Source organism: Theropithecus gelada, chromosome 18, assembly GCF_003255815.1.
Source record: "Theropithecus gelada isolate Dixy chromosome 18, Tgel_1.0, whole genome shotgun sequence".
Taxonomy (NCBI): Eukaryota; Metazoa; Chordata; class Mammalia; order Primates; family Cercopithecidae; genus Theropithecus; species Theropithecus gelada.
In genome coordinates, this window is record NC_037686.1 from 24,089,344 (window position 1) to 24,115,836 (window position 26,493).

At 39.5% G+C, this 26,493-nt stretch overlaps 1 protein-coding gene and 1 non-coding gene across 4 annotated transcripts in view; both read left to right on the forward strand.

The window, feature by feature from the left end:
• The window catches only part of RNF138 (ring finger protein 138), a 40,042-nt gene that overhangs the window by 2,539 nt on the left and 11,010 nt on the right, over nucleotides 1–26,493 (forward strand). For 2 of the 3 annotated variants that reach the window (XM_025365368.1, XM_025365369.1), the window contains 2 exons: nucleotides 17,332–17,497; nucleotides 19,321–19,436. The exons of the other annotated variant lie outside the window; for it this stretch is intronic. In XM_025365368.1, coding sequence (XP_025221153.1) covers nucleotides 17,332–17,497; nucleotides 19,321–19,436 — 282 coding nt within the window. The remainder of the gene's footprint in view (nucleotides 1–17,331; nucleotides 17,498–19,320; nucleotides 19,437–26,493) is intronic. 3 annotated transcript variants of the gene reach the window in all.
• On the forward strand, nucleotides 407–509 carry LOC112611759. Its single transcript, XR_003116737.1, has one exon. It is a non-coding gene; the product is annotated as a small nucleolar RNA U13 (small nucleolar RNA).

Sequence of the window (26,493 nt, forward strand, 5' to 3'; positions counted from 1 at the left end):
AAAAAAAAAAAAAAAAAAAAAAAAAAAAAAAAGAAAGTTACGTGTGCTTGCAAACAACCGAAAAGAATTGACTAACCTTCTAAATGTATTTCATTCTCCTTCCACTTTTTTTTTTTTTTTGAGGTAAGGCTCTATAATTTTGTAAAGGATGGATTGAATTTTTGGGTCTTAATTGCAAATGCCCTTACTCTGGTTGTTTTCTTGATACCAACTCTTCTCATTTTGTTCCCCAATCTTAACTGCACTGTCTACTTTATTTCTATTTTGTGCTGGTTGTGTGAGCCAAGAGTGTGTGGATTTTCATGATAGAGATTATGCCAGTTACGCTTTCGCTCTTTAAGGGAGATGAATGACATCTTATTATTTTGTGCAACAAATGCAGATTCTTAGAGAAATGTTTTGAGGGATCCTTTTGTAGTTCATAATGTGATGATTGAGTGTTCACAGGCATGTGTGAGATGTGCCACCCTCAAACCTTGTTACAAGGTCAACATATTACCCATTTGACATGAAAAAAAAAGGTTTGGAGGTGTCTAGGGCACAATATAGATCTTTCACCTTTAATCTAGCATAACTTGGTCCCTTTCCAATATATAAAAAAATTTAAGTGCTGTGTTGGCAGTGGGTAGATAAAAGGGAGGGAGGAGGGCAAGGTGAGAGGAAGTTGTAATAGCTGCTAACTGTATATATACAAAGCAGGTATTTTTTTAGATAGAATCATTCTAATTATCCTTTGGGTCATTGACCTCATGGGCCTCATTGTAATTTTTTAGCACTCCCCAAAATTCCGTGTAGATTACTCTAGTCCACTTCCCTTGTGGGACATTTTAAATCAAGGACTATAATTTGGTTTGACCTCAAGACTGTGGAAAATGTTGGAGATGATTGTATTTAATTCAGGACCTTTCTCAAATCAACTCATTATGCTTAGACAGTTCTGCCTGAACAATGAATTAAAGAATAGGCAGAGGGAGAAAAAAGTTTAATTTGGAAGAGGTGGTAATGGAGGAACAGGATCTTAATCAGTTGGAGTTTAGTGGGGGAATTGGAGAGAATTTTTAAAAATTATTATTTTTTCGAGACATGGTCTTGCTCTGTTGTCCAGGGTGGAGTGCAGTGGTGTGATCACGTTTCATTGCAGCCTTGACTTCCCCCGTTCAAGCAACCGTCCCGCCTCAGCCTCTCAAGTTGCTGGGACTACAGGAGCATGCCACCATGCCTGGCTAATTTTGTTTTCTTTTTTATAGAGACAGGGTCTCACTATGTTGCCCAGTCAGGTCTTGAACTCCCAGGCTGAAGTCATCCTCTGCCTTGGCCTCCTGCCGTGGCCTCCCAAAGTGCTGGGATTACAGGCATGAGACATGGCGCCTGACCTATTTTTTAAGTAACATAGTTATCTATGTCATTTACCCTGCCTTCTTCACAAAGGACAGACCTGTGCCTTTAAAGAAATTTATATTTGGCTACAAAATCAATTTTTGATTCATGAATAGAGAGTTGAAATGATAAGGACTTTGGGTTACTGTGGATCAGTTAGAAAATGAAAAATTTTAATTGCCATTTCAATGACAGTACAGGATTTGACTACTGACTCTCCTAGTTAAAGGAGCAAGTTCATTATCATTAGAATAACATTACTAAAATACAAATTCCCATTTAATCCCCATTCATTCCCTGCAGTTGTTGAATGCTTTCTAGTTGTCTGGTGCAGGGACTACTAAGTACTGTTTCCCTGGAGACTGTTAATAGTCCGCTGGAGAGACCTATACATGAGTGTGATTGATACAGAAGATATTTTATGTGAGCATCTAGAGCAGGTATCTAAATTAGCTTAAAGGATAGGGATGATTTCCTAGATGAAGTAACGCCTTAGGTCAGCGTTTGTGTTCAGGGTTTGTGGTGAATGCCAGAGTCAAGGAGGGTACAGAGGATGAATGTGAGCTGGACTTTGAAATTTGGCTGGAGCCAAAGACAGCATAGTGGAGATGGAGCTTTTAGAGTTATTGGCAGGAACTTACTGTGTAAGCTAATTTGAGCGTTTTCCTGAAAACCTATTAAATAATTAGATAACCTAATGAATAATACTAGACCTAGTAAATAATTTTTGGCAGAGGAGCAGCATGGTCACATTTCATTTTTAGAAAATTTACCTTCATAGCAGGGTTTTCAGCTTGGTAGTGGTGAGACTAGTGAAGAGGTCATTCATTGATGTGTCAGGGAGAGAAATGATTAGAACCTGAACTAAGGAATTGATAGTAGGAATGGAGCAGAGAGACTCCTGACATTTTAAGGACAGTGTGTAAGATTTGTTGACTGTGTGTTCAGTAGTTAAGTGTATATACCATATGCAGATCTGGAATACATGGAGCTAAAGCTGTGGGTGTCGACGTAGTCACCGAGTGAGGTATATAAATGGAAAGATTGAAGAGCATCTAGATAAAGCAAAGTGCTGGAGAATACGTACTTAAATACTGAGTGGAGAAAATTGCAGCCTGACAAGGAGTGAACAGGATAGGAAGAACACCAGGAATAAAGTGAGTGGAAACTGAGGATTCAAATAATCTGCAAATGACTGTTAAGGAAGCAGTCAGCATTGTCAGATGCCTTAGAGTGGTCAGATGTAATTTTGTTTTTATTTTTTTTGAAATAGGGTCTCGCTCTGTTGTGAGGAGTGCAGTGGCATGATCATAGCTTACTGCAACCGCGACCTCCCAGGCTCAAGAAATCTTCCCACCTCAACCTCCCAATTAGCTGGGACTACAGGCACTCACCACCATATCTGGCTGTTAAAATTTTTTTTTTTTTTTTTTTAAACTTGCTTTGTTGCCCAACCTAGTCTCTAACTCCTGGGCACAAGCTGTCCTCCTGCCTCAGCCTCCCAAAGTGCTGGGGTTACAGGCAAGAGCCTCCACACCTGGCAGATGTAATATTTTGAAAACATGCTAAGACAAATTAGTATGAAAGTTGAGCAGGTAGTCAAAGCAAGGTTTCAGAAGAAAGTACAGACTGCCGTAGGAGTAAGGTGTTTATCTCTTTTGGTGTTTATTCTGTAATCTTCAAAGGCTCTTGGAAACCTCTGTTCTTCCTTGTTTTGAACAGTCAAGGAAATAATTCTTTTTTTTTTTTTTTTTTTTTGAGACAGAGTCTCGCTCTGTGGCCGGGGCTGGAGTGCAGTGGCCGGATCTCAGCTCACTGCAAGCTCCGCCCCCCGGGTTCACGCCATTCTCCTGCCTCAGCCTCCCGAGTAGCTGGGACTACAGGCGCCCGCTACCTCGCCCGGCTAGTTTTTTTTGTAGTTTTAGTAGAGACGGGGTTTCACCATGTTAGCCAGGATGGTCTCGATGTTCTGACCTCGTGATCCGCCCGTCTCGGCCTCCCAAAGTGCTGGAATTACAGGCTTGAGCCACCGCGCCCGGCCAATTCTTGTACATGGCAGAAGTAAGCTACTATTGCAATAAAAAATTACATATAATAACAAGTTGGATTCTTTGCTAAACTCTTAAAAATGGAAATCTAATCTGTTTTTGCTTTTAGGCCTCTCTGTAAGTAGGCATCTTTTAAAATGAACTTCTACTTCTTGTTAAGCACAAATTTGTGTAATTTCCTATTTGACCAGCTTGAATATCCAATTCCTGAGTTTTTAGTTCATATTTACTTTTTTTAATCCTTAATTTAAAAAAATTTTAAATTATTTATTTTTGAGACAGAGTCTCTCTCTGTTGCCCAGGCTGGAGTGCAGTGGTAGGATCTTGGCTCACTGTAACCTCCATCTCCTGGATTTAAGCGATTCTCCTGCCTCGTCCTCCTGAGTAGCTGGGACTACAGGCACAAGTAGCTGGACTACAGGCATGCACTACCATGTCCGGCTAATTTTTGTTTTTTTGTATTTTTAGTAGAAATGAGGTTTCACCATATTGGCCAGACTGGTCTCGAACCCTTGAGCTCAAGTGATCTGCTCGCCTTGGCCTCCTAAAGTGCTGGGATTATAGGCATGAGCCACTGGCCCCGGCCTAATTAATTAATTTAGAAACAGGGTCTCACTTTGTTACTCAGGCTGTGTATATATATATATACACATATACATATATATGTGTGTGTGTGTGTGTGTGTGTGTATATATGTATAATTTTTTTTTTTTTTGAGACAATCTCGCTCTGTTGCCCAGGCTGGAGTGCAGTGGTGTGGTCTCGGCTCACTGCAACCTCCACCTCCCTGGTTCGAGTGATTGTCCTTCCTCAGCCTCCCAAGTAGTTGGGATTACGGGTGTGCACCACCACACTCCGCTAATTTTTTGTATTTTTAGTAGAGACAGGGATTTACCATGTTGGCTGGGCTGGTTTTGAACTCCTGACTTCAAGTGATCCGCTTGCCTCGGCCTCCCAAAGTGCTAGGACTACAGGTGTGAGCCACTGCGCCTGGCAATATATTTCTTATAGTTTAAAATTTTTTAGAGATGGGGTCTTGCTATGTTGCTCAGGCTGATCTCAAACTCCTGGCCTCAAGTGGTCCTCCCATCTGAGCAGCAGGGACTACAGGTAAGTGCCACAGCATCTGGCTTTTTGTAATTTTAACAGCTTTATTGGTATCTTGTTACTTGAGAAGTTGTGCTCTAAGTATATACTTTAAAATAATTTTGTTTCCTAAAGTCTGTGCTATTTAATTATACAACAAAAGGTTGACTTCATTTTAAATCTTGAAGACTAATTTAAAACCTTTGATTTTTTTTTTTAAGTTTTTTTGGGGAATGATCTCAATTATAGACTAGGAAGATAGATAGACTAAGTGCCAGATTTTAAATTATTTAATTTATACTGAAATTGGGAGCATGATGAGTGGGACTATTGTTTTCACTCTCCCAGTATTGTTGATTAGCCTTTTGTTGGGAGAATGCGTAACGGAAATTCATCTAGCATCTGCTAGTTTAAAGTTGAGAGAAATGTAAACAGAACTTTTTTGGTTATAGGGTAATGCCCTATTCTGAAGATACAGGCCTTTTCAGAAACATGAAAATTAGTGTTAGTAATTCTTGATTTGTACCATTTTCCTTCCTACTTCTGCTTTGTTTTGAAATAATTCTGTCTGGCCCTTTCTGTTCCAGCCCAAAGTGAGATGAGAATAATTCGTTTTGTGTCTGAAGAAACATGCTTGGTTGTACAGAGAAAGGAACAGTAAAATTGGAGATAAAAGACCTGAATATCTCTATTTCATTTTATTTTATTTTTAGACGAAATCTTGCTCTGTTGCCCAGGCTGGAGTGCAGTGGTGCGGTCTCGGCTCACTGCAACCTCCACCCGATGGGTTCAAGAGATTCTCCTGCCTCAGCCTCCCGAGTAGCTGGAAGAACAGGCATGCACCACCACACCTGGCTAATTTTTTTGTATTTTTAGTAGAGATGGTGTTTCACCATGTTGGTCAGGCTGGTCTCCAACTCCTGACCCCAAATGATCTGTCCGCCTCAGCCTCCCACGTGCTGAGATTACAGGTGTGAGCCACTGCACCCAGCCATTCTTTGTACCTCTTATCACAGTTTGTAATCACAACATTTTTGGAATCAGATGATTTGACCAATGTCATTTTCACTGGTTAGACTGCAAGCTTTATAAAGGCAGCATCCAAGATCTGCTTTTACTTATTTAAGCCTACTAATATATCGTTTCACATATGAGAGTTTTTCCTGCCAGCTAAATTCTGACAAATGGAATTGCTGGGTCAAAGGGTAGATACAAACAAATATTTCTGATACATCACACAAGAATGGTTGCAGCTCTAGTGAAGTGTCTTGTTCATGGAACGTGCTCATGGTTTTGATTTGAGAACTGTCAATTATATCTTTTGGTTAAGCGATTTAATAATTTTTAAATTAAGGTAAATTGGCATTCATTGCTTTAGCAAATATTAGTGACTGCTTAATAGGTGCCTGGCACTGTTAGGTGCCAGGGATGTTGTAAAGAGCAAATAGATAGGATCCCTGCCCCTTTGGAGCTGGGTGTTAGTGATTGAGATATATATATGGAAACATGCTTGGTTGTACAGAGGAAGGAACAGTAAAATTGGAGATAAAAGACCTGAATACCTCTATTTTATTTTACTATTTTATATATATATATATATTTGAGACAGTTTCTTGCTCTGTTGCTCTGTTGCCCAGGCTAGAGTGCAGTGGCATGATCATGGCCCACTGCAGCCTTGACCTTCCTGGGCTCAAGTGATCCCCCTTTAGCCTCCCCAGTATCTGTGACGACAGGCATGTGCTACTGCCATGCCCAACTAATTTTTTTTTTTTTGAGACGAAATTTCACTCTTGTTGCCTAGGCTGGAGTGCAATGGCGCGATCTCAGCTCACCACAACCTCCACCTCCCGGGTTTAAGTGATTTTCCTGCCTCAGCCTCCCAAGTAGCTGGGATTACAGGCATGCACCACCAGGCCTGGCTAATTTTGTAATTTTAATAGAGACAGGGTTTCACCGTGTTGGTCAGGCTGGTCTTGAACTCCCGACCTCAGGTGATCCGCCCACCTCGGCCTCCCAAAGTGTTGGGATTGCAGGGGGGAGCCACCGCGCCTGGACTGTGTTTTTTGTATAGACTGGGTTTCACCATATTGGCCAGGCTGGTCTCGAACGCCTGAGCTCAAGTGATCTGCTCGTCTTGGCCTCCTGGAGTATTGGGATTACAGGTCTGAGCCACTGTGCCTGGCCTGAGATATATTTAAATTAAAATAAACACTCAGAAAAATGGTGTAATTACAAATTTATAGGTTTTGAGAGAGTATAAGAGAGGGACCAGATCTAGTGGGTGAGTGGGTGAGTATCGATGACCCTTTCTTGAGGAAGCGATATTGTTGCTGAGATCTAAGTGAGTTATAGGTGTTAATTTGTGGAGGGCTGTGTTTGTGTATAGAACATTCTGGGGAGAGGAAACATTCTGAACAAAGATCCCGAGGTAGGAGGGAACATGCAGGGCTTTGTATTTGAATGACAGAAGCATCTTCTGGGCTTCAATGTCTTATAGGTTTCTTTTTTCTTTTTTTTTAAAGACAGAGTCTCGCTCTGTTGTCCAGGCTGGAGTGCAGTGGCACATGCAATCTTGGCTCACTGCAACCTCCGCCTCCTAGGTTCAAGCTGTTCTCCTGCCTCAGCCTTCCGAGTAGCTGGGATTTCAGGCATGCACCACCGCTCCTGGCTAATTTTGTTTTCTTTTCTTTTTTTTTTTTTTTTTTTTTAGTAGAGTCAGGGTTTCACCATGTTGGTCAGATCGGTCTCAAACTCCTGACCTCAAGTGATCTGCCCGCCTCACTCTTATAGGTTTATTAACATTTTACTTTTTAAGCCGTAGTTTCCTCATCTGTGAAATAAAGGAACTTATTAAGAAATTTTTTTTTTTTTAAGAATTCAAGATCATGAATGGATAGTTTCTGGGACCCAGCCTAGCACCTAGCACATATTATGTACTCAATAAATGGTAACTGCTATATTCATACATGTCATGTTGCTTTCTCCAAAACTGAGCTAATTTACAAAATGCCATTAGTACTATAAAAGTATATTTGTAATCCATCATCTTTGCCAATTTTGTTTAAGCATTTTTATGCTATTTTAATACAGTTCACAATGGTGTCTAGAAGTCACATTAAAATGTATTTCTTTAGTTGCTAGCAAGGCTGCATGCATTTTTCCATATTACATTTTTGCTTGTTTGTTTTGAGACAGGGTCTAACTCTGTTGCCCGGGCTGGAGTACAGGGGCATAATCATGGCTTACTGCAGCTTCAGCCTCCTAGGCTCAAGCAATCCTCCCACCTCAGCCTCCCAAATAGCTGGGACTACAGACGTGCACCACCATGCCTGGCTGATTTTTTGTTTGTTTGTTTGTTTGTTTTGGTAGAGAGGAGGTCTCGCTATGTTACCCAGGCTGGCCTCAAACTCCTGGACTCAAGTGATCCTCTCACCTTGGCCTCCCAAAGTGCTGGTATTACAGGTGTGAGCCACCACACCTGACCTTTTTTTAGTTTCTTGTATGAATGTTTTTAATAATATCACTAGTCTGTAGTAATGCAATTAATATTTGAAGAGTTTGTATTGTACAGTTTGTCACCTGATTTATCACATGTAATAATTCTGGAGGTTAACTTGGGGTTTTCTTTTCTTGTTTTTGTTTTGTTTTGTTTTTGTTTGTTTGTTTTGTTTTGTTTTGTTTTGAGAAAGTCTCATTCCGTTGTCCAGGCTGGAGTGCAGTGGCACTATTTCGGCTCACTGAAACCTCCATCCCCCAGGTTCAAGTGATTCTCCTGCCTCAGCCTCCCGAGTAGCTGGGATTACAGGTGTGCACCACCACGCCCAGCTAATTTTTATTTTTAGTAGAGGTGGGGTTTCACCATGTTGGCCAGGCTGGTTTCGAACTCCTGACCTTAGGTGATCCACCTGCCTTGGCCTCCCAAAGTGCTGGGATTACAGGTGTGAGCCACCATGCCCTGCCAATTTAGGATTTTCTAACAAAATCGTTTTGTGATCTAAATTGATTTTTTGCTTTTCTATATTTTTCTGCCTTTAAATATTTGCTTTGTTTTTATAGCCTATATATGTGTGTGTGTGTGTGTGTGTGTGTGTATATATATTTTGAATCCAGACCATTCAGTTTATTAGTTGTGTGTCAGTATTTTTGAAAGTAAATGCTGAATAGAAATTATTGGCTTTGTTTCTCCTTTTTAGTAAAAATTCCTTTAGCGTTTGTTTATTTTTCATTTTTTGGTTAGAGACTAATTTTAATTTAACTCTGTTGATCAGGCTGGAGTTCAGTGGTGTGATCACTGTTCACTGTAGCTTTGAACTCCTGGAGTCAAGGAATCCTACTGCCTCATCCTTGCAAGTAGCTGAGACTACAGGTGCACACCACCACACTTCACTAATTTTTAAAAATTTTTGTAGAGATGGGGAAATCTCACAATGTTGCCCAGGCTGGTCTTGAACCCCTAGGCTCAAGTGATCCTCCTGCCTCAGCCTCCCAAAGTGTTGAGATTACAGGTGTGAGCCACTGTGTCTGGTCTCATTCAGCATTTGATTAAACATTTTTGTGTACCTGATATTCAAGGCACCAAGAAAAAAGAAAAAGGTTTGTCCTTCAAGGAATACAATCAATAAACAGCAATTTTCCACTAAATAACATTTTTTTATCCCTTTTTATCATTACAATTTTTTTTTTTAAGACCAGAATACATGCTGAGCTTTTGAAAACTTTATAGCAAATTAGGAATAGGCTCAAAAACTTTTTCTTTTTTTTTTTTTTGGAGACAGAGTCTAGTTCTGTCACCCATGCCAGAGTGCAGGGGCCTGATCTTGGCTCACGGCAATGTCTGCCTCCTGGGTTCAAACAATTCTGGTGACTTAGCCCCCCAGATAGTTGGAATTACAGGCATACGCCACCATGCCTGGCTAATTTTTGTATTTTTAGTAGAGACGGGGTTTCATCATGTTGGCCAGGCTGGTCTCGAACTCCTGAGGTCAAGTGATCCCCCTACCTCGGCCTCCCAAAGTGCTGAGATTACATGCATGAGCCACGGGGCCTGGCCTAAAACTTAAAAAACAAACAAACAAAAAAATCTACCTTAAGGGTGGCTTCCCTAAAATCTATAGCAAATATACCTAGTTGTAAACTTTAGGTGCTTTTCTAGTTAGGAAGTAGTCAAAGATGTCCGCATCACCCCTGACATTTAACATTGTGTTTCAGACAATTCAATGAGAAAAGAAGAAATAAGATACACAGAGATGGAAAAGGAAGAGATAAAATGTCATAACTTGTCGATTAAAAGCGAGAGAAACAAGAGTACAGAGAGATTTGATGCAAGAACAGACAAAAATCAACAACATATCTTTATGCCAGCAGTAATCAATCAGATAAAACATTTAATAAAAGAAAAACCTCACTTACAATAGCAACAAAATTATAAAGTTCTTTGGACTAAAAAATAAAAATATACACAGCTTCTTGAAGAAAATTACAAAACTTTATTGAAAAGCATAAGAGAACATGACATTTATGGTTAGAAAGATTTAGTAAATTTAAGGTATCAATTTTCTCCACACAGTTCTAAACATACAGTTCTGGTGAAGTCCCAACATGATGTTTTGGTAGAACTTGAAAAATGGATTAAAAAATTCTAATGAAGAGTTAATGACTATGAATAACTAAGAAAATATTTGAAAAAGAACATAGAGATAGCACAACCCTATCAGATATAATGAGATATTAGGAAACAATAGTAATTAAAATAGTATGGTTGGCTTCTTTGATTTTCCTGTCAAAATGTTATTAAAAATACAAACATACAAGATGAAAATTAAAAAATCATATGCTTTTATTTTTTTTTTGAGGCGGAGTCTCCCTCTATCTCCCAGGCTGGAGTGCAGTGGCGCCATCTTGGCTCACTGTAACCTCCGCCTCCTGGGTTCAAGTGATTCTCCTGCCTTAGTCTCCTGAGTAACTGGGATTACAGGCACCTGCCACCATACCTGGCTAATTTTTGTATTTTTAGTAGAGACAGGTTTCACCATGTTGGCCAGGCTGGTCTTGAACTCCTGACCTCAATTGATCCTCCCACCTCGGCCTCCCAAAGTGCTGGGATTACAGGCATGAGCCACTGCACCTGGCCAAATCATATTGTGTTCATTCAGCAGTAGATAAATGACTAGAATATACTATAGAGTCCGGAAATAGTTCCACGTATATTTTGGAACTTTTTATCTTTGATAGACGTGACATTGCAAATGAATGAGGAAAAGGTGGCTTTGATCAGTAAGATAGTATTTGGGCAATAGCTTTATATGTAGAATCTCTGCTGTGTGCTATACATAATAATATTTGTAGATGGATTGAAAACTTTAATGAGCAAAGCTTAAACTTTAGAAGGAAATGTGGGGGAATATCTCTGATCTTGAAGTGGGGAATTCTTAAGACTGCAAAAACATAAACCATAATTTTAGGAAAACGCCATGACTGAAAGTTAAAAAATGTCCATATCAGAAGACCACAAGCAAGGTTAAAGACAAATGATGGACTAAACAGTAATGTAGTCTGTTCTGCTTGCTACAACAGATTATATCAGAATGGATATGTGACTTTTTTTATATGTGACTTTTTTTCCCCTGAAAATTGTTTTGGTCCATCAACAAATGGCAGCTGAAGCAAAGCACACTAAAAACATAGCTGAATATAACAAACCACGGAATTAAGCACTGTGACACAAGGTGCCCAGCCTTCATCTTCTTAGTTCAGTTTGGCTATGAGTTCTCTCTCGGAATACCTATTGCATGTACCTTTCCCTTGTGCATTTTAAATTTATTTCCATAATTTACCAGCTTCAACCACTTATCCCTCTTTTCTTTTAAAAAAATTTTAGGGTGAAATGTTTGTTAGGAACTTTATATACCTTTTCAGAATTGTTCGTATTTTTATTTGGATTGTTTGGGTTTTGTTGGTCATCAGGAAACAAGGTTGCACGAGTGGTCTATTCCAACCATTTTTTTCCATAAGCCCTATAAGTTTCAGTGTGCAGGTATGCAGAATGCAAAGTTTTTCAGTGTTTCATATGTTACATTATATCAGAAATGCCTTAAGTGATACTAAATGATTTAGTATCCAGAAGATGCAGTTCTAGGTTATAAATCATTTCTCCTCAGAACTTTGAACACATCATTCTATTGTTTTGTCATTTGTTATTGCTCATGAGTTTGATGCTAATCTGATTCTCTTTCCTTAGTAGGTGATCTATTTTTACTTCGTCTGTGGAAGATATTAGAAGTTGAAAAATTATTTTTTAATTTTTATTTATTTATTTATTTATTTTGAGATGGAGTCTCACTCTATCACCCAGGCTGGAGTGCACTGGTGCAATCTTGGCTCACTGCAAGCTCCACCTCCCGGGTTCATGCCATTCTCCTGCCTCAGCCTCCTGAGTAGCTGGGACTACAGGCACCCTCCACCACGCCCGGCTAATTTTTTGTATTTTTAGTAGAGACAGGGTTTCACCGTGTTAGCCAGGATGGTCTTGATCTCCTGACCTCATGATCCACCCACCTCAGCCTCCCAAGGTGCTATGATTACAGGCGTGAGCCACCGCGCTTGGCCGAAAAATTGTTATTTGAAATTTTTTCCAGTAATCTATCTGGTTGTGACTCTTAAATTTATTGTACCGGTCATTCACTTGTCTCTATTCTGCTGACATATTTTTTAGCTCTGGAAATTCCCCTCACACTCTCACTTTCTCCTTTTGTTTCTTTAAACATAATTTTCTCTGTCTTCTGTGGCTGTTGGGCCACTGGATTAGGGCTCTAATGTGTTAACTGTCTCTGGTTAAATTCACTTTCCTTTTTTTCTTTTTTTTTTTTTTTTGGAGATGGAGTCTCGCACTGTCACCTAGGCTGGAGTGCAGTGGCGTGATCTCGGCTCACTGCAACCTCTGCCTTCTGGGTTTAAGCAATTCTCCTGCCTCAGCCTCCCGAGTAGCTGGGACTACAGGTGCACGCCGCCATGCCTGGCTAATTTTTTTTGTATTTTTGTATTTTAGTAGAGACGGGGTTTCACCATGTTGGCCAGGCTGGTCTCAAACTCCTGAGCTCAAGCAATCCGCCCTCCTCAGCCTCCCAAAGTGCTGGGATTACAGGTGTGATCCACTGCACCTGGCCCACTTTCTTTTTTTTCTAGTAATTCATTCTTTTTTAAATTTTAGTGTTTTTTTTAAGGCCAGTTAGAAGATAATCTTAATTTAGTTTTTTGTTTGTTTTTTATTTTGTTTTGTTTTTGAGACAGTCTCACCCTGTCACCCAGGCTGGAGTGCAATGGTGTGATCTCAGCTTACTGCAACCTCTGCCTCCCAGATTCAAATGATTCTCCTGTCTCAGCCTCCCAAGCAGCTGGCTTACAGGCGCGCGCCACCACGCCTGGCTAATTTTTTGTATCATTAGTCAAGACAGGGTTTCACCATGTTGGCCAGGCTAGTCTCAAACTCCTGACCTTGTGATCCACTCGCCTCGGCCTCCCAAAGTGCTGGGATTACAGGCGTGAGCCACTGCTCCTGGTCTTATTTAGTTATTTTTATAACAGTTTTAATATAACTCCCCTTGTGTAAGGGGTACTCCTTTTCTTTTTTTTGAGACAGAGTCCCCCTCTGTTGCCCAGAGTGGAGGGCAGTGGCGTGATCTCGGTTCACTGCAGCCTCCGCCTCCCAGGTACAAGTGAATCTCCTGCCTCAGCCTCCTGAGTAGCTGGGATTACAGGCACCCTCCACCACACCTGGCTGAGTTTTGTATTTTTAGTGTAGATAGAGTTTTGCCATGTTGGCCAAGCTGGTCTTGAACTCCTGACTTCAGGTGATCCACCCGCCTCGGCTCCCCAAAGTGCTGGGATTACAGGCATTAGCCACCATGCCTGGCCAAATATTTTTTATTTAAGTATAAAATGCATACAGAAACGTGTCCCTATCACAAATGTCCATCTCAGTGAATTTTCCCAAATTGAGTACACCCATATCAAGCAACCATTCAGCACCTATGTCAAGCAACAGAACATTAGCATCCCAGAAACTCCCTTAATGTTCCCTTCACCAAGGGAACATATCCCACCTCCTTCAGGATACCATTATTCTGACCTTTAAATAGTTGAACTGCTTTTTGTAGATTCTAAAAATAGAATCATGCAGTTTGTACTCTTTTATATCTGGCTTAACTCAACATTTTATCATTATGTTCATGTTGTTGCTTATAGCTGTAACATTTTCATTCTCAATACATCATATTGTAGTTTTCATTTTGTGAATATACCATAATTAGTTATGCATTCTTCTGTTGGCAGACCTATGTATAGTTTTCAGTTTGGGGCTATTATAAATAGTGTGGCTAAGAACTTTGTAGCAAATTTTTTCTGATTATATATGTAATTTTTGTTTTCAAATAAATGCAGGGTCTCACTTTTGCTCAGGCAGGAGTGTAATGGAGTGATCATAGCTCACTGCAGCCTTGACCCCCTGGGCTCAAGCAATCCTCCTTTCTTAGTCTTTCAAGTAGGTAGGACTACAGGCATGCACCACCATGCCCAGCTAATTTTTTATTTTTATTTTTAAATTTTTTATAGGAGCAGAATCTCATTATGTTGTCCAGTCTGGCCTCAAACTCCTGGCCTCCAGTAATCCTCCCGCCTTGGCCTCCCAAAGTGCTGGGATTATAGGCATAAGCCACTGCCCATGGTTTTATGTATATAGGTTTGATGGGTATATATTTCAGAGTGGAATTTATGGGCTCTAATGGATATTGCCACCCAGTTTTCCAAATGGTTGTATAAATTTATACTCCCATAGCATCCAATGTGAGTTTAGGTTGGTTCATATCCTTCCTAACACTTGGTATTTCCTACCTTTTTCATTTTTGTCTTTTTCTTTTCTTTTTTTTTGAAACAAGGTCTCACTCTGTCGCTCAGGCTGAAGTGCAGTGGCACAATCTTGGCTCACTGCAACCTCCGCCTCCCAGGCTCAAGTGATCCTCTTACCTCAGCCTCCCGAGTAGCTGGGACTACAGGCATGCGCCAGCATGCCAGGCTAGTAGAGATGGGGTTTCGCCATGTTGCTCAGGCTGGTCTTGTGAGATTAAGCCATTTGCTGCGCTAGCCTCTCAAAGTGCAGGATTACAGGTGTGAGCCACTGTGCCTGGCCATTGTTTTATTATTACTATTTTTTTAGAGATAGGGTCATGCTGTGTTACCCAGGTGGGCCTTGAACTCATTGGCTCAAGAAACCCTCCCACCTCAGCCTCCCAAGTGGCTAAGACTACAGGTACATGCTGCTGTGCCCAGATTTGGTTACTTTTACTATATTTAAAACTAGTTTTGCTGGGCACCATGGCTCACGCCTGTAATCCCAACACTTTGGGAGGCCGAGACAGCTGGATCACTTGAACTCAGGAGTTCAAGACTAACCTGGGCAACTGGCGAAATCCCATCTCTGCAAAAAGTACAAAAATTAGCCATCGCAGTGGTGTGTGCCTGTAGTCCCACCTACTGGGGAGGCTGAGGCAGGAAAATTAGTTGAGCCCTGGAGGCGGAGGTTGCAGTGAACTGAGATTGCATCAGTGCACTCCAGCCTGGGCGACAGAGCAAAGCTATCTCAAAAAAATAAAGATAAATAAATAAAATTAGTTTTTAGTTTGACAAGTGAAAACTGGCATCTTGTTTACTTTGCATTATTTTGGTTTCTGGCTATGGTAAATATTTTTAATTGTTATTGTGTTTTGAGGGACAGTATTGCTCTGTCACCCAGGCTGGAATGCAGTGGCACTTTCATAGCTCACTACAGCTTCAACCTCCTGTGCTCAAGTGATCCTTCGCCTCAGCCTCCTGAATAGCTGGGACTGGACGTGCATGCTATCATAGCCAGCTAATTTTTTTTATTTTTAATTTTTGTAGAGACAGTGTCTTGCTATGTTGCCCAGGCTAGTCTTCAACTCCTTGCCTCAAGCCGTCCTCCAGCCTTGACCTCCCAAAGCACTGGGATTATGGGCATGAGCCACTGCACCCTGCCTAATGTTTTGGTTTGTAGTATTAATTGGTAATGACTTCTAGTGCTGTTTTAATGATGTTAGCTACCATTTGTTGAGCACTTTCCTGACTATCACAAATACTGTGTTAAGCATTTTATATGTGTTATCTATTTTTTTTTTTTTGAGACAGAGTCTCGCTCTGTCGCCCAGGCTGGAGTGCAGTGGCCGGATCTCAGCTCACTGCAAGCTCCGCCTCCCGGGTTTACGCCATTCTCCTGCCTCAGCCTCCCGAGTAGCTGGGACTACAGGCGTCCGCCACCTCGCCCGGCTAGTTTTTTTTGTATTTTTTAGTAGAGACGGGGTTTCACCGTGTTAGCCAGGATGGTCTCGATCTCCTGACCTCGTGATCCGCCCGTCTCGGCCTCCCAAAGTGCTGGGATTACAGGCTTGAGCCACCGCGCCCGGCCTGTGTTATCTATTTTAATCCTCTGAACAGCCCAGTCAATTGTAGATACTTTTAATATGTCATGACTGAGGAAACGGATTTTATAGGGGAAAACTGACTTGTTTAAAAGTGCTACATTGGCCAGGCGCGGTGGCTCAAGCCTGTAATCCCAGCACTTTGGGAGGCCAAGACGGGCGGATCACGAGGTCAGGAGACTGAGACCATCCTGGCTAACCCGGTGAAACCTCGTCTCTACTAAAAAATACAAAAAAAACTAGCCGGGCAAGGTGGCGGGCACCTGTAGTCCCAGCTACTCGGGAGGCTGAGGTAGGAGAATGGCGTAAACCCGGGAGGCGGAGCTTGCAGTGAGCTGAGATCCGGCCACTGCACTCCAGCCTGGGCGACAGAGCGCGACTCCGTCTCAAAAAAAAAAAAAAAAAGGTGCTACATGGTTAGGAAACTCAGGTTATGTGATCTGTTACTGCACCATTTCCCCTCAACTTTTGTTATGAGGAATATTCATATATATTTATAGAAGATTGGATTAAATGTATATATATTCTAGATCCCAGATATATATGTCTGTAATTTAACTGGTTCTCTTAAAAGCAAAATGATCAAATAAGGTATTTGGTAGGGCTAGAGAAGATAAAAAGATTTTAGTTTGATTCTAATTAGAAAGTTGGTTATAAATGTTTAAAGCCGGAAGTATTCTTAAATATTTCTCAAATTACATTCCATTGCACAGTTTGGGAAATTTTCCTATTTCCTGACCAGATAACTTTGAGTAACACCTATTAACACGCAGATAACTTTGAGTAACACCTAACTTTGGGTAAAACCTATTAACTTTATTCTAGAACTTCCCAAATCATTTGTGTGCTCTTTTGTAGTAGACCTGTTTATGTCTTGTGGAACAACATGTCACAAATACATCAGTTTGAGACAAAAGCTTATGTCATTCATCCTTTTATTTTGTAAGGGGGGGAATGGAGATCCAGTGTGGGTTAATTTGTTGGCCTAAGATTACACAGCTACTAAATGGCAGAGCCAGGATCCAGTTCTTCCTTTGTACCATGTTTCCTCTAGTAATATTATTAATATGTAGCATTAATATTTATTCATCATATACTGTGTTAGGAAGTTGTAAAGAAGACTTGAGTGTAATTTTTAAAACCTTACCATCTAGTCCAGTTATCAGTCTTACTCTCTGATAATTACATATACAGTAGTTAAACTTCTGAGATTTATGTGCATATGAGTAGCTTAACTTATTTAATTTGAATACATATTTATAATCACTTGTTTGTATTTATAGAGATGAAAAGAGTAATTTTTTTCTGTAATTAATGTGTCATAATGTTTGCTTTAGCTTCTGTAGAAAATGTTTCCTGACTGCAATGAGGGAAAGCGGAGCACATTGTCCCCTGTGTCGTGGAAATGTGACTAGAAGAGAGAGAGCATGTCCTGAACGGGCCTTAGACCTTGAAAATATAATGCGGAAGTTTTCTGGTAGCTGCAGATGCTGTGCAAAACAGGTAGAGTAAATGTGACATATCTCTTCTTTGGAAGCCAAGTTTCTACTCTGAAATTCTTGTTTGAATTTTCTTGGTTGCTGCTTTTTTTGTTTGTTTTTTTTATTGAAAAGATGAAAGATATTTAGACTGGGAATTGGATAGAAAAGGCCAAAAAAAGCTGTGGTCATAGATCTTACTAGATTATAAACTTACTGAGAAATGACACTGAAAAAAATCACTGAATTTCATGATATTTAGCATGGCATTTTTCTAAAAGTAGTTTCTCATTGATTACTTACTTAAAGTAACTAAATTAGCAAACTGGCATTTAGCTCATTTAAACCTCATTCTGGTACAAATTCAACCCTTAAGTTTTTCTCATGGTAGCATCATTATTGCAGCTTTGCACATAGACATGTTACTAGTTTGGGCACGTGGATTTATGTAGTTAAGGAACTCTCTAGCTGCGCACTTTACTTATATATTTATGTATTTAAGAAATCACAAGCTCCGGGCATGGTGGCTTACGCCTATAATCCCAGCACTTTGGGAGGCCAAGGTGGGTAGATGACCTGAGGTCAGGAGTTCGAGACCACCCTGACCAACATGGTGAAACCCTATCTCTACTAAAAATACAAAAATCAGCTGGTGTGGTGGTGCATGCCTATAAACCCAGCTACTTGGGAGGCTGAGGCAGAATTGTTTGAACCCAGGAGGTGGAGGTTGTGGTGAGCTGAGATTGTGCCATTGCACTCCACACTGGGCAACAAGAACAAAACTGTCAGAAAAAAAAAAGAAAGAAATCACAACATATTTGGTTAATTTTAAGGAACATGTAGGAAAATCAGGTGTTAACAAATAACCAGCATTAATTCTCTAATCTGGATTTTATTGTTCTAGCATTTGGAGAAGGAATAAAATAGTGAGGGGTGGTTAGGCTTTGAGTATATCCATGTGTCTATAGATTTATCACCGACATTTTTTCTAATAGCTAATGAATTCAGAGCAAAACTGGTTGCTATTTCATGCATTCACACAAGTCAGATCTGCTTTTCCATCTTTTTGAAGGAAGTGTTTGACAGGGCAATGAATTGAAGCTAGAAAACACACTTGAGGGATTCTGGCTATTCCTCTCAGTGAGAAACTGAAAAATGTTCCAAGTATTCCTGGGAACTTAATTTTTTTTTCTTTTTTTGGAGACAAGGTCTCACTTTGTCACCCAGGCTGGAGTACAGTGGCACAGTCTTGGCTCACTGTAGCTTTGACTTCCCAGTCTTTAAGCAATCCTCCTGCCTCAGCCCCTCAGGTAGCTGAGATTACACCTGGCTAATTTTTGTATTTTTTTTTATAAACGGGGTTTTACAATGTTGCTCAGGCTGGTCTCGAACCCCTGAACTCAAGCAGTCCACCGCCCCAGCCTCCCAAAGGGCTGGGATTACAAGTGTGAGCCACTGCACCCAGCTAGGAACTTAATTTTTTTAAACTGCTTTCTAACTCTGCCAGGCTGCAGAAGTTAAATAATAAGACATGCCCAATAGCATCTGGCATCCTCTTAGTGCTTTTAATTTTTTTGTCTACTACTAGTAGTATCTTTTCAAGTGTGAAGTTATTTGCTATTTTTTGCAGTGAATTTATGGACAGATGGACTCTTCTCCATCTCTTCATTTAATGAACAGAAATGTATTATCTATTTTTAACTCCTACTTAAGGATGAAATCATTTACTTAAAAAAAATACAACTCTTGTTTAAAAGGAGTATTTAGTTTTTTTCCCCTCTTTTTGACACTATCTCAAATCTTATGAGTTCTATTTTAAATTAAAAGTCACATTTTAATAATTTACAGATTAAATTCTATCGCATGAGACATCATTACAAATCTTGTAAGAAGTATCAGGATGAATATGGTGTTTCTTCTATCATTCCAAACTTTCAGATCTCTCAAGATTCAGTAGGGAACAGGTAAGCAATACTTATTCCTAAATACAGAATTTTCATAATTGAAATGGAAATTGTTTTGGGAACTATATGATAAGGTATTTGGGGTGATGTGTGTGTGTATGTACACATGTGTTTTTAAAGTGAATTGCCAAGTATCAGAACTACAGCATTTGCCTTCAAAATCTGTTTGGCACATGTAAGATCTCATCTGGGAGATGAACTTCATGAACTTAAGCTTATGTTATTTAAAATCATTCTAAGAATTTTCATTTTTGAGTAAAAAATAAGTTGGAGATTTTTCTCTTACTGATTTTGCAACTGAAGTGATTTGAAAAACTATAGAAAAATCTTTTCAGTAATGTATTTGCAAACTACAGCCTATTTTTTCTTTGCTATCTAAGGGATAGACTTAGAGTTTGAAATTTTTATTCTAAAATGTCATGTAAAAGTGAAACTAGGTGCAATGCAGTTCTATTTGAGTCTCATTTCTTTTAAACAACTAGATTTGGATTGATTTGTATCTTATTTCAGATTTATGTACATTAAACATTTTTATGAAATGTATTTTACACAGAAAAATGGCCAAAATGCACTTGTGGTTTAAAAAAATAATGATAAACATCCAGTTACCTATTAACCCAGGTCAAGAAATAGGACATTTTTCAGAACTTTAGAATCTCTATGTGAACTCCTGCCCCATTTGAACCGTATACTCCTAGATGCAACCACTATCCTCTTATTTGGATTATTCATTCCTTTGATTTTCTTTATGTATCATCACCCATGCATGTATCCCTATAACAATGCATTGTTAATTTTGAAAACTTCAGTAGTAAGCACACACTTAACTGTGTAAGGAAAGACAATATTGCCACTATTATAGAAAGGTTCCCAGGAGGCAGTATGTTAAGCAATCTGTAAGATTTTATTTTAGTGTCTTTTCATTTTACATATTGCTAATTTTTAGTAACTTAACCGCCCGTGAGCACTTCATGTTGATCATACTACATTGGGCGTCTTCCCTACTCAGTTGAAATTTCTGGTAAAGATCTTTAGTGATTGTCTGGTAAAGATCTGTAGTAATTTTCTGATTGCCTAGTCTGAAAAATCTTTTCAGGTTGTCATTTTACTTGATTTGTTAGTGTCAAGGAAATTTGGTTGAAATTTGTTGCTCTTGTAGTTTTGTTTAGTCCTTCTGGGTTTCTTCATTTCTATGTTTTTCTTATTGTTGTACTTCTACTTTATTGTAATTTCCTATCTGCTTTTTTACCCAGTAGACTGTTCTTGTGTGAGGGGATGGTGTTTGTCTTGTTGAGCATATCCCCAGCTTTCAGTAAAGTTCTTAGTGTACATGACTATAATCACTGCTTTTAATGACCAAATTTTCTTGTCAGGAGACAGGCCTTCCTCCCCCTTACTTCTTAGATCCACTTGGTCATAGACACTTGATTCCTAATAGCAATATTCCTCATCTATACTTTTATCTTGTCACTTCCCTAGCTCAGGCCCTCATCATCTCTCACTCGAACTATGATAATAGCCTTTTAGTTGGTAGTTATCCTCTAATCTGTGTTGCATTCTGTCGCCAAAGTAATATTAATGAAGTATAAAAGACAAAATTCCGGCTGGGCGCGGTGGCTCACACCTGTAATCCCAGCACTTTGGGAGGCCACGGTGGGCAGATCACTTGAGGTCAGGTGTTCAAGACCAGCCTGGACAATATAGTGAAACCTTGTCTCTACTAAAAATACAAAAATTAGCCAGGCGTGGTGGCACGTGCCTATATTCCCAGCTACTTGGGAGGCTGAGGCAGGAGAATCACTTGAACCTAGGAAACCTAGCCTGGGCGACAGAGTCAGACTCCATCTAAAACACACACACACACACATACACACACACACACACACGACAAAATTCCTTATTCCAAAGCCTTTCTGATCTGGCCCTTTCCTCTCTTTTTATAGCCTCTTTCTTGGTTATCCATCATTGCATCACATGCCTTAGCCATGTTGAATTATTTGTTCCGTATCTTTGCCATTCTTGAAAAACAATATGACTGTGGTTAAAAATGTAGGCTTGGACCCAGAGTGCTGGGTTCAAATTTCAGATGTCACTTACTAATTGTATTACATTGGCAAGAAACTGCCACAGTTGTCTCATCTGTTTAAGGAAAGGTATGAGAGGCGATGATGATATTAGGACCTCATTGGGTTGAAGTTAATAAATGAGTTAATACAGGTAAAGAAACTTGAATGGTACTTTGCTTGAAAAATGTTATTTCTTCCTCATCATCATCATTATCACTCCCTCACCTCCACACTTTTACCAGTAATATCCCAACCTGCATTTTGCCAGCTGGTCGACTTTTTTCTTCTCCTTGAAGACTTAGACCAAGTATTAGCTGCTCAGTAAAATTCTTCCTGAACTCTAGAATTTCTTCTTCTTGGTAGAACTGTTGTATTTATTTATTTATTTCAGCCTGTCTCCTCACCTAGAATGAGCTTTTTAGTCTTATTTATTTCTATATCCTATGCAGAGTTCTGATTGCAATGGAATAACTGAGTTTGCATATGGATTTTTAGTAAGAAAATTGGCAAAGGAAGGAAAAGTGTTTTTTTAATTTTTAAATTTATTTTGTTTGTTCTGTTTTGTTTTTAGACAGGGTCTTGCTCTGTCATCCAGGCTGGAATGCAATGGCGTGAACATGGCTCACTGTAGCCTCAACTTCCTGAGCTCAAGCAATCCTTCTGCCTCAGTCTCCCATGTAGCTAGGACCACAGGCGCATGCCACCACGTCCATCTAATTTTTGATTTTTTTGGGGGCGGGGGGGTTTTTGGTGTTAAAAAAATTGAGCTGGGGTTCTCAATTTGTTGCCCACGCTGGTCTCGAACTCCTGACCTCAGGCGATCCACCTGCCTTGGCTTCTCAAAGTGCTGGGATTACAGGTGTGAGCTACCATGCCCAGCCAGAAATGTTTATTTTTTTTATTTTTAATTTATTTATTTGTAGACAGAGTTTTGCTCTTGTTGCCCAGGCTGGAGTGCAATGACGCGATCTCAGCTCACTGCAATATCCACCTCCCAGGTTCAAGTGATTCTCCTGCCTAAGCCTCCCAAGTAGCTGGGATTACAGGTGCCCACGACCACTCCCAACTAATTAATTTTTGCATTTTTTGTAGAGATGGGGTTTCACCATGTTGGCCAGGCTGGTCTGGCCTCAGGTGATTGATCTACCTGCCTTGGCCTCCCAAAGTGTTGGGATTACAGGCATGAACCACCGTGCCCAGCCAGAAATTGTTTGTTTGTTTGTTTGTTTTAATGGTAGGAAAAATAAGATATGATCCATGGTATACTCATGGTCTGAGCAGGAAAACAGTGGGCTCTAATTATGCAGTTTGAGGAGAATTTAGTAAAGGGACTATTTTCAAAGAATAGTATATTAAGGAATAATGGTATGCTCTGGGTCTGCTGAAAGCAGGAGAGAGGAGGAAATAGATACCAGACAGCTGAATAGAGCATGGCTATGGAAATTCTTAAAGTGGCATTATCTGAGTAGAAAAAAAAATTGCAAAATAAATTCATAGATCATTTCACGAATTCATACTGTTTATTATACCTTCTGAAGTGCTGGACACACTCCACATGTTATTGAATATACAGGAATCGGTAAAACAGACATTATTTTTTCCATATATCTAACTGTAAGCTGTAACTTCCAGTTGAGCCATCTAAAATAATCTATGCCACTTTCATTCATATCATTCAGAGTAGTACTGTTTACTATAAATTAGTAAATATTGGAGGATGTTTTAGTAAAATTCTTGCATTGGTGTGGGGTAGTTTCCCATGATAATTAGATAGCAGTGCTAATTTTACTAAGGCCATTCCTATTTTATAACAAAATTCTGCTTCTAACATAAGGTTATATATTTCTGTTTTCTTTAACCACAGGAAGTGGGGAGGAGGAGGGAAGATGAATGTAATCATTAAGATACAGAAGACATTTCAATTTTATCTTCCTTGGAAATCATTTGGTCTGTTTTCAGACTGTTCCTACTAATCTTGACTCTTTGTAAACATTAATAACTGGGTATCAGTAGGCTCATACAGTTTATTTCAAATACAGCTCTTCACAAAAACTAAAAAAGGAAAATTCCCAGCAGTCTTTTATTTTTCCTAATAAATTTCTCTCCAGATTGTTTAATATTTTAAGTGGCTAAATAACTATGAAGAAATCTGGCATAGTATTAAAATGTTCTTTTTCTTGTTTATAGGTATTCTTCATATATTCTGGATAATAATCTTTTGTTATGGCTGGGTGCAGTGGCTTACGCCTGTAATCCCAGCTTTGGGAGGCTGAGGTGGGCAGATCACCTGAGGTCTGGAGTTCAAGACCAGCCTGGCCAACATGGTGAAACCTTGTCTCTACTAAAAATAAAAAAATTAGCCAGGCGTGGTGACACACAACTGTAGTCCCAACTACTCAGGAAGCTGAGGCAGGAGAATTGCTTAAACCCGGGAGGCAGAGGTTGCAGTGATCCGAGATCTGGCCACTGCATTCCAGCCTGGGAGATAGGGCAAGACTCTTTCTCAAAAAATAATGATAATGCTGGCGCGGTGGTTCCCGCCTGTGATCCCAGCACTTTGGGAGGCCGAGGTGGGCAGATCACTAGGTCAGAAGTTTGAGACCAGCGTGGCCAACATGGTGAAACCTTGTCTCTACTAAAAATACAAAAATTAGCTGGGCGTGGTGATACGCACCTGTAATCCCAGCTACTCAGGAGGCTGAGGCAGGAGAATTGCTTGAACCTGGGAGGCCGAGGTTGCAGTGAGCTGGGATCGTGTCAGTACACTCCAGCCTGGGCAACAGAGCGAGACTCTGTCTCAAAAAAAGAAAAAAAAAATCCTTTGTTACATGCATTGCAGATATCTTTGTTTAGTCTTTGGCTGGTTTTGTATGGTATCTTTTGACATAGAAAAGTATTTACATGTATTTACATGTATTACACTCCCAAAGTGCTGGGATTACAGCACTTGTATTTATATGTATATGTATATTCTTTAATTTTCTTTTTATATCATGCTTGAGAAATTTTTTCTACATCGAGGTTATAAAAGATATTTTCTTCTTAAACTTTAAAAGCTGAGCTTTTCACATTTATTTGAGATGTATAATGTGAGGTAGGAAAAATTTTCCCTATGTGATAAACCATTTGTTTTGGTACCATTCATTGAGGAGCCGGTTCTTTGTCTACTGATTTATAATGCCACTTCTGTTCTACACATCTCTGCATTCTGGTGTTTTTTCCGGGGGTGGGGGGGTGGCAGTAGGAGGTGATCCATTTTTCATTCCTCTAGAAATATGACCTCTCCTATTTTATTATTTATTTTATTGAAGCAGGGTCTCACTGTGTTGGCCAGACCGATCTCAAACTCTGGGGATCAAACAGTCCTCCTGCCTTAGCCTCCCAAAGTGTTGAGATCACAGGCATGAGCCACTGTGGTGCCTGGCCTCTTTCTCATTTTATTTTATTTCTTATTTTTATTTTTTTGAGACAGAGTCTCACTCTCTCTCTCAGACTGGAGTGCAGTGGCGCTATCTCAGCTCACTACAACCTCCACCGCTGGGTTCAAGTGATTCTTCTGCCTCAGACTCCCGAGTAACGGGGACTACAGGCATGCACTACCACGCCTGGCTAATTTTTGTATTTTTGGTACAGACAGAGTTTCGCCATGTTGGCCAAGTTGGTCTTGGCCTCCTGGCCTCAGGTGATCCACCTGCCTTAGCCTCCCAAAGTGCTGGGATTACAGGAATGAGCCACTGCGCCCAGCCTCTTTCTCATTTTAAAAAAATGCATTAACAGTTCATTTAGAACGTGAGTAAATGTTTTATATCTTTTTCTAGTAAAACCTTATAGTTTTTGTTGCTATAAAAATGAGCCCTTTTTTCCCTGTTTGATAATCTAATTAGTTATTACTAGAGAGTAGAAATATCAATTGATTTTTATGTTAATCTTGTTTTCAGCAACTTTGATGATTTATTAGTTGTAATAGTTCTAATCTGGTAGTTCTTAAAATCTATCTGTTGATTCTTTTACATTTATTATATAGAAAATCATATTTTCCTACAGTTTTGTCTGCTCCTTTTAAACCTACTGTTCTAGATAATACTTGATTTATTGCATTGAGTAGGTTTTCTATTCAGTGTTAAATAGCAGGCACCTTTTTCTTGTTCCTGATTTTAGTGGGAATACACCTATAATTTTACAAATAAGTATAATATTTACTATAGTTTTTTAGCATAGATCTTTTAGTTTTACAGTTTATCTGCTCCATGTCAGTATTACCCTGAATTTAAGATTTCCCCATTAAATAGTTTTACTCAAATCAGAATCATATATGAAATTAAAAATTATATATACATCTGGCTAGAGTTCCAGATATTCTGATATCTGGAGTCTAGGCATTTATATTTTTAAAAAGCATTGTGCTTACTCTTTAACATTGGATAGAGATCCTATTAAATGCAGTAAACCAAGTGAGATATAGAACATTAAATTTAAAAGCAACAGACATAACTATGGGAAAATAAATTTTTGTTTTTGTTTTATTATGGAGATTGAATTTTATTGGTGTTTCTGTATCTGATAAAATAATATAATTTTTAAAAAATAAGAATTTACTGTAATTGATTTTCTATTGTGAACCTATTCTGAGCTAAATGAGCAGGCATGATACAAGGATGAGCAGGCATGATGAATACAACAGGCCAGGCATGAAACAAGGATGACTAAGAAGAACTAGAATGATGATAATGATAGTAATAATGGAAAAATTGAGAGTTACAATGGTAGATAGAAAGGAGAACATGTTTAAAAAGGGTATTAACTTTGATATTAAATGCTTTAAATCAGAAGTTTTGTGATTGCATTACCCTATCAGTAAAAGAATTGAGTATGTATCCGCAGTGTTTGTTTATTTAAAGCTATGCATAGTACTGGCTGGGTGCGGTGGCTCACGCCTGTAATCCCTGCACTTTGGGAGATCGAGGTGGGTGGATCACTTGAGGTCAGGACCA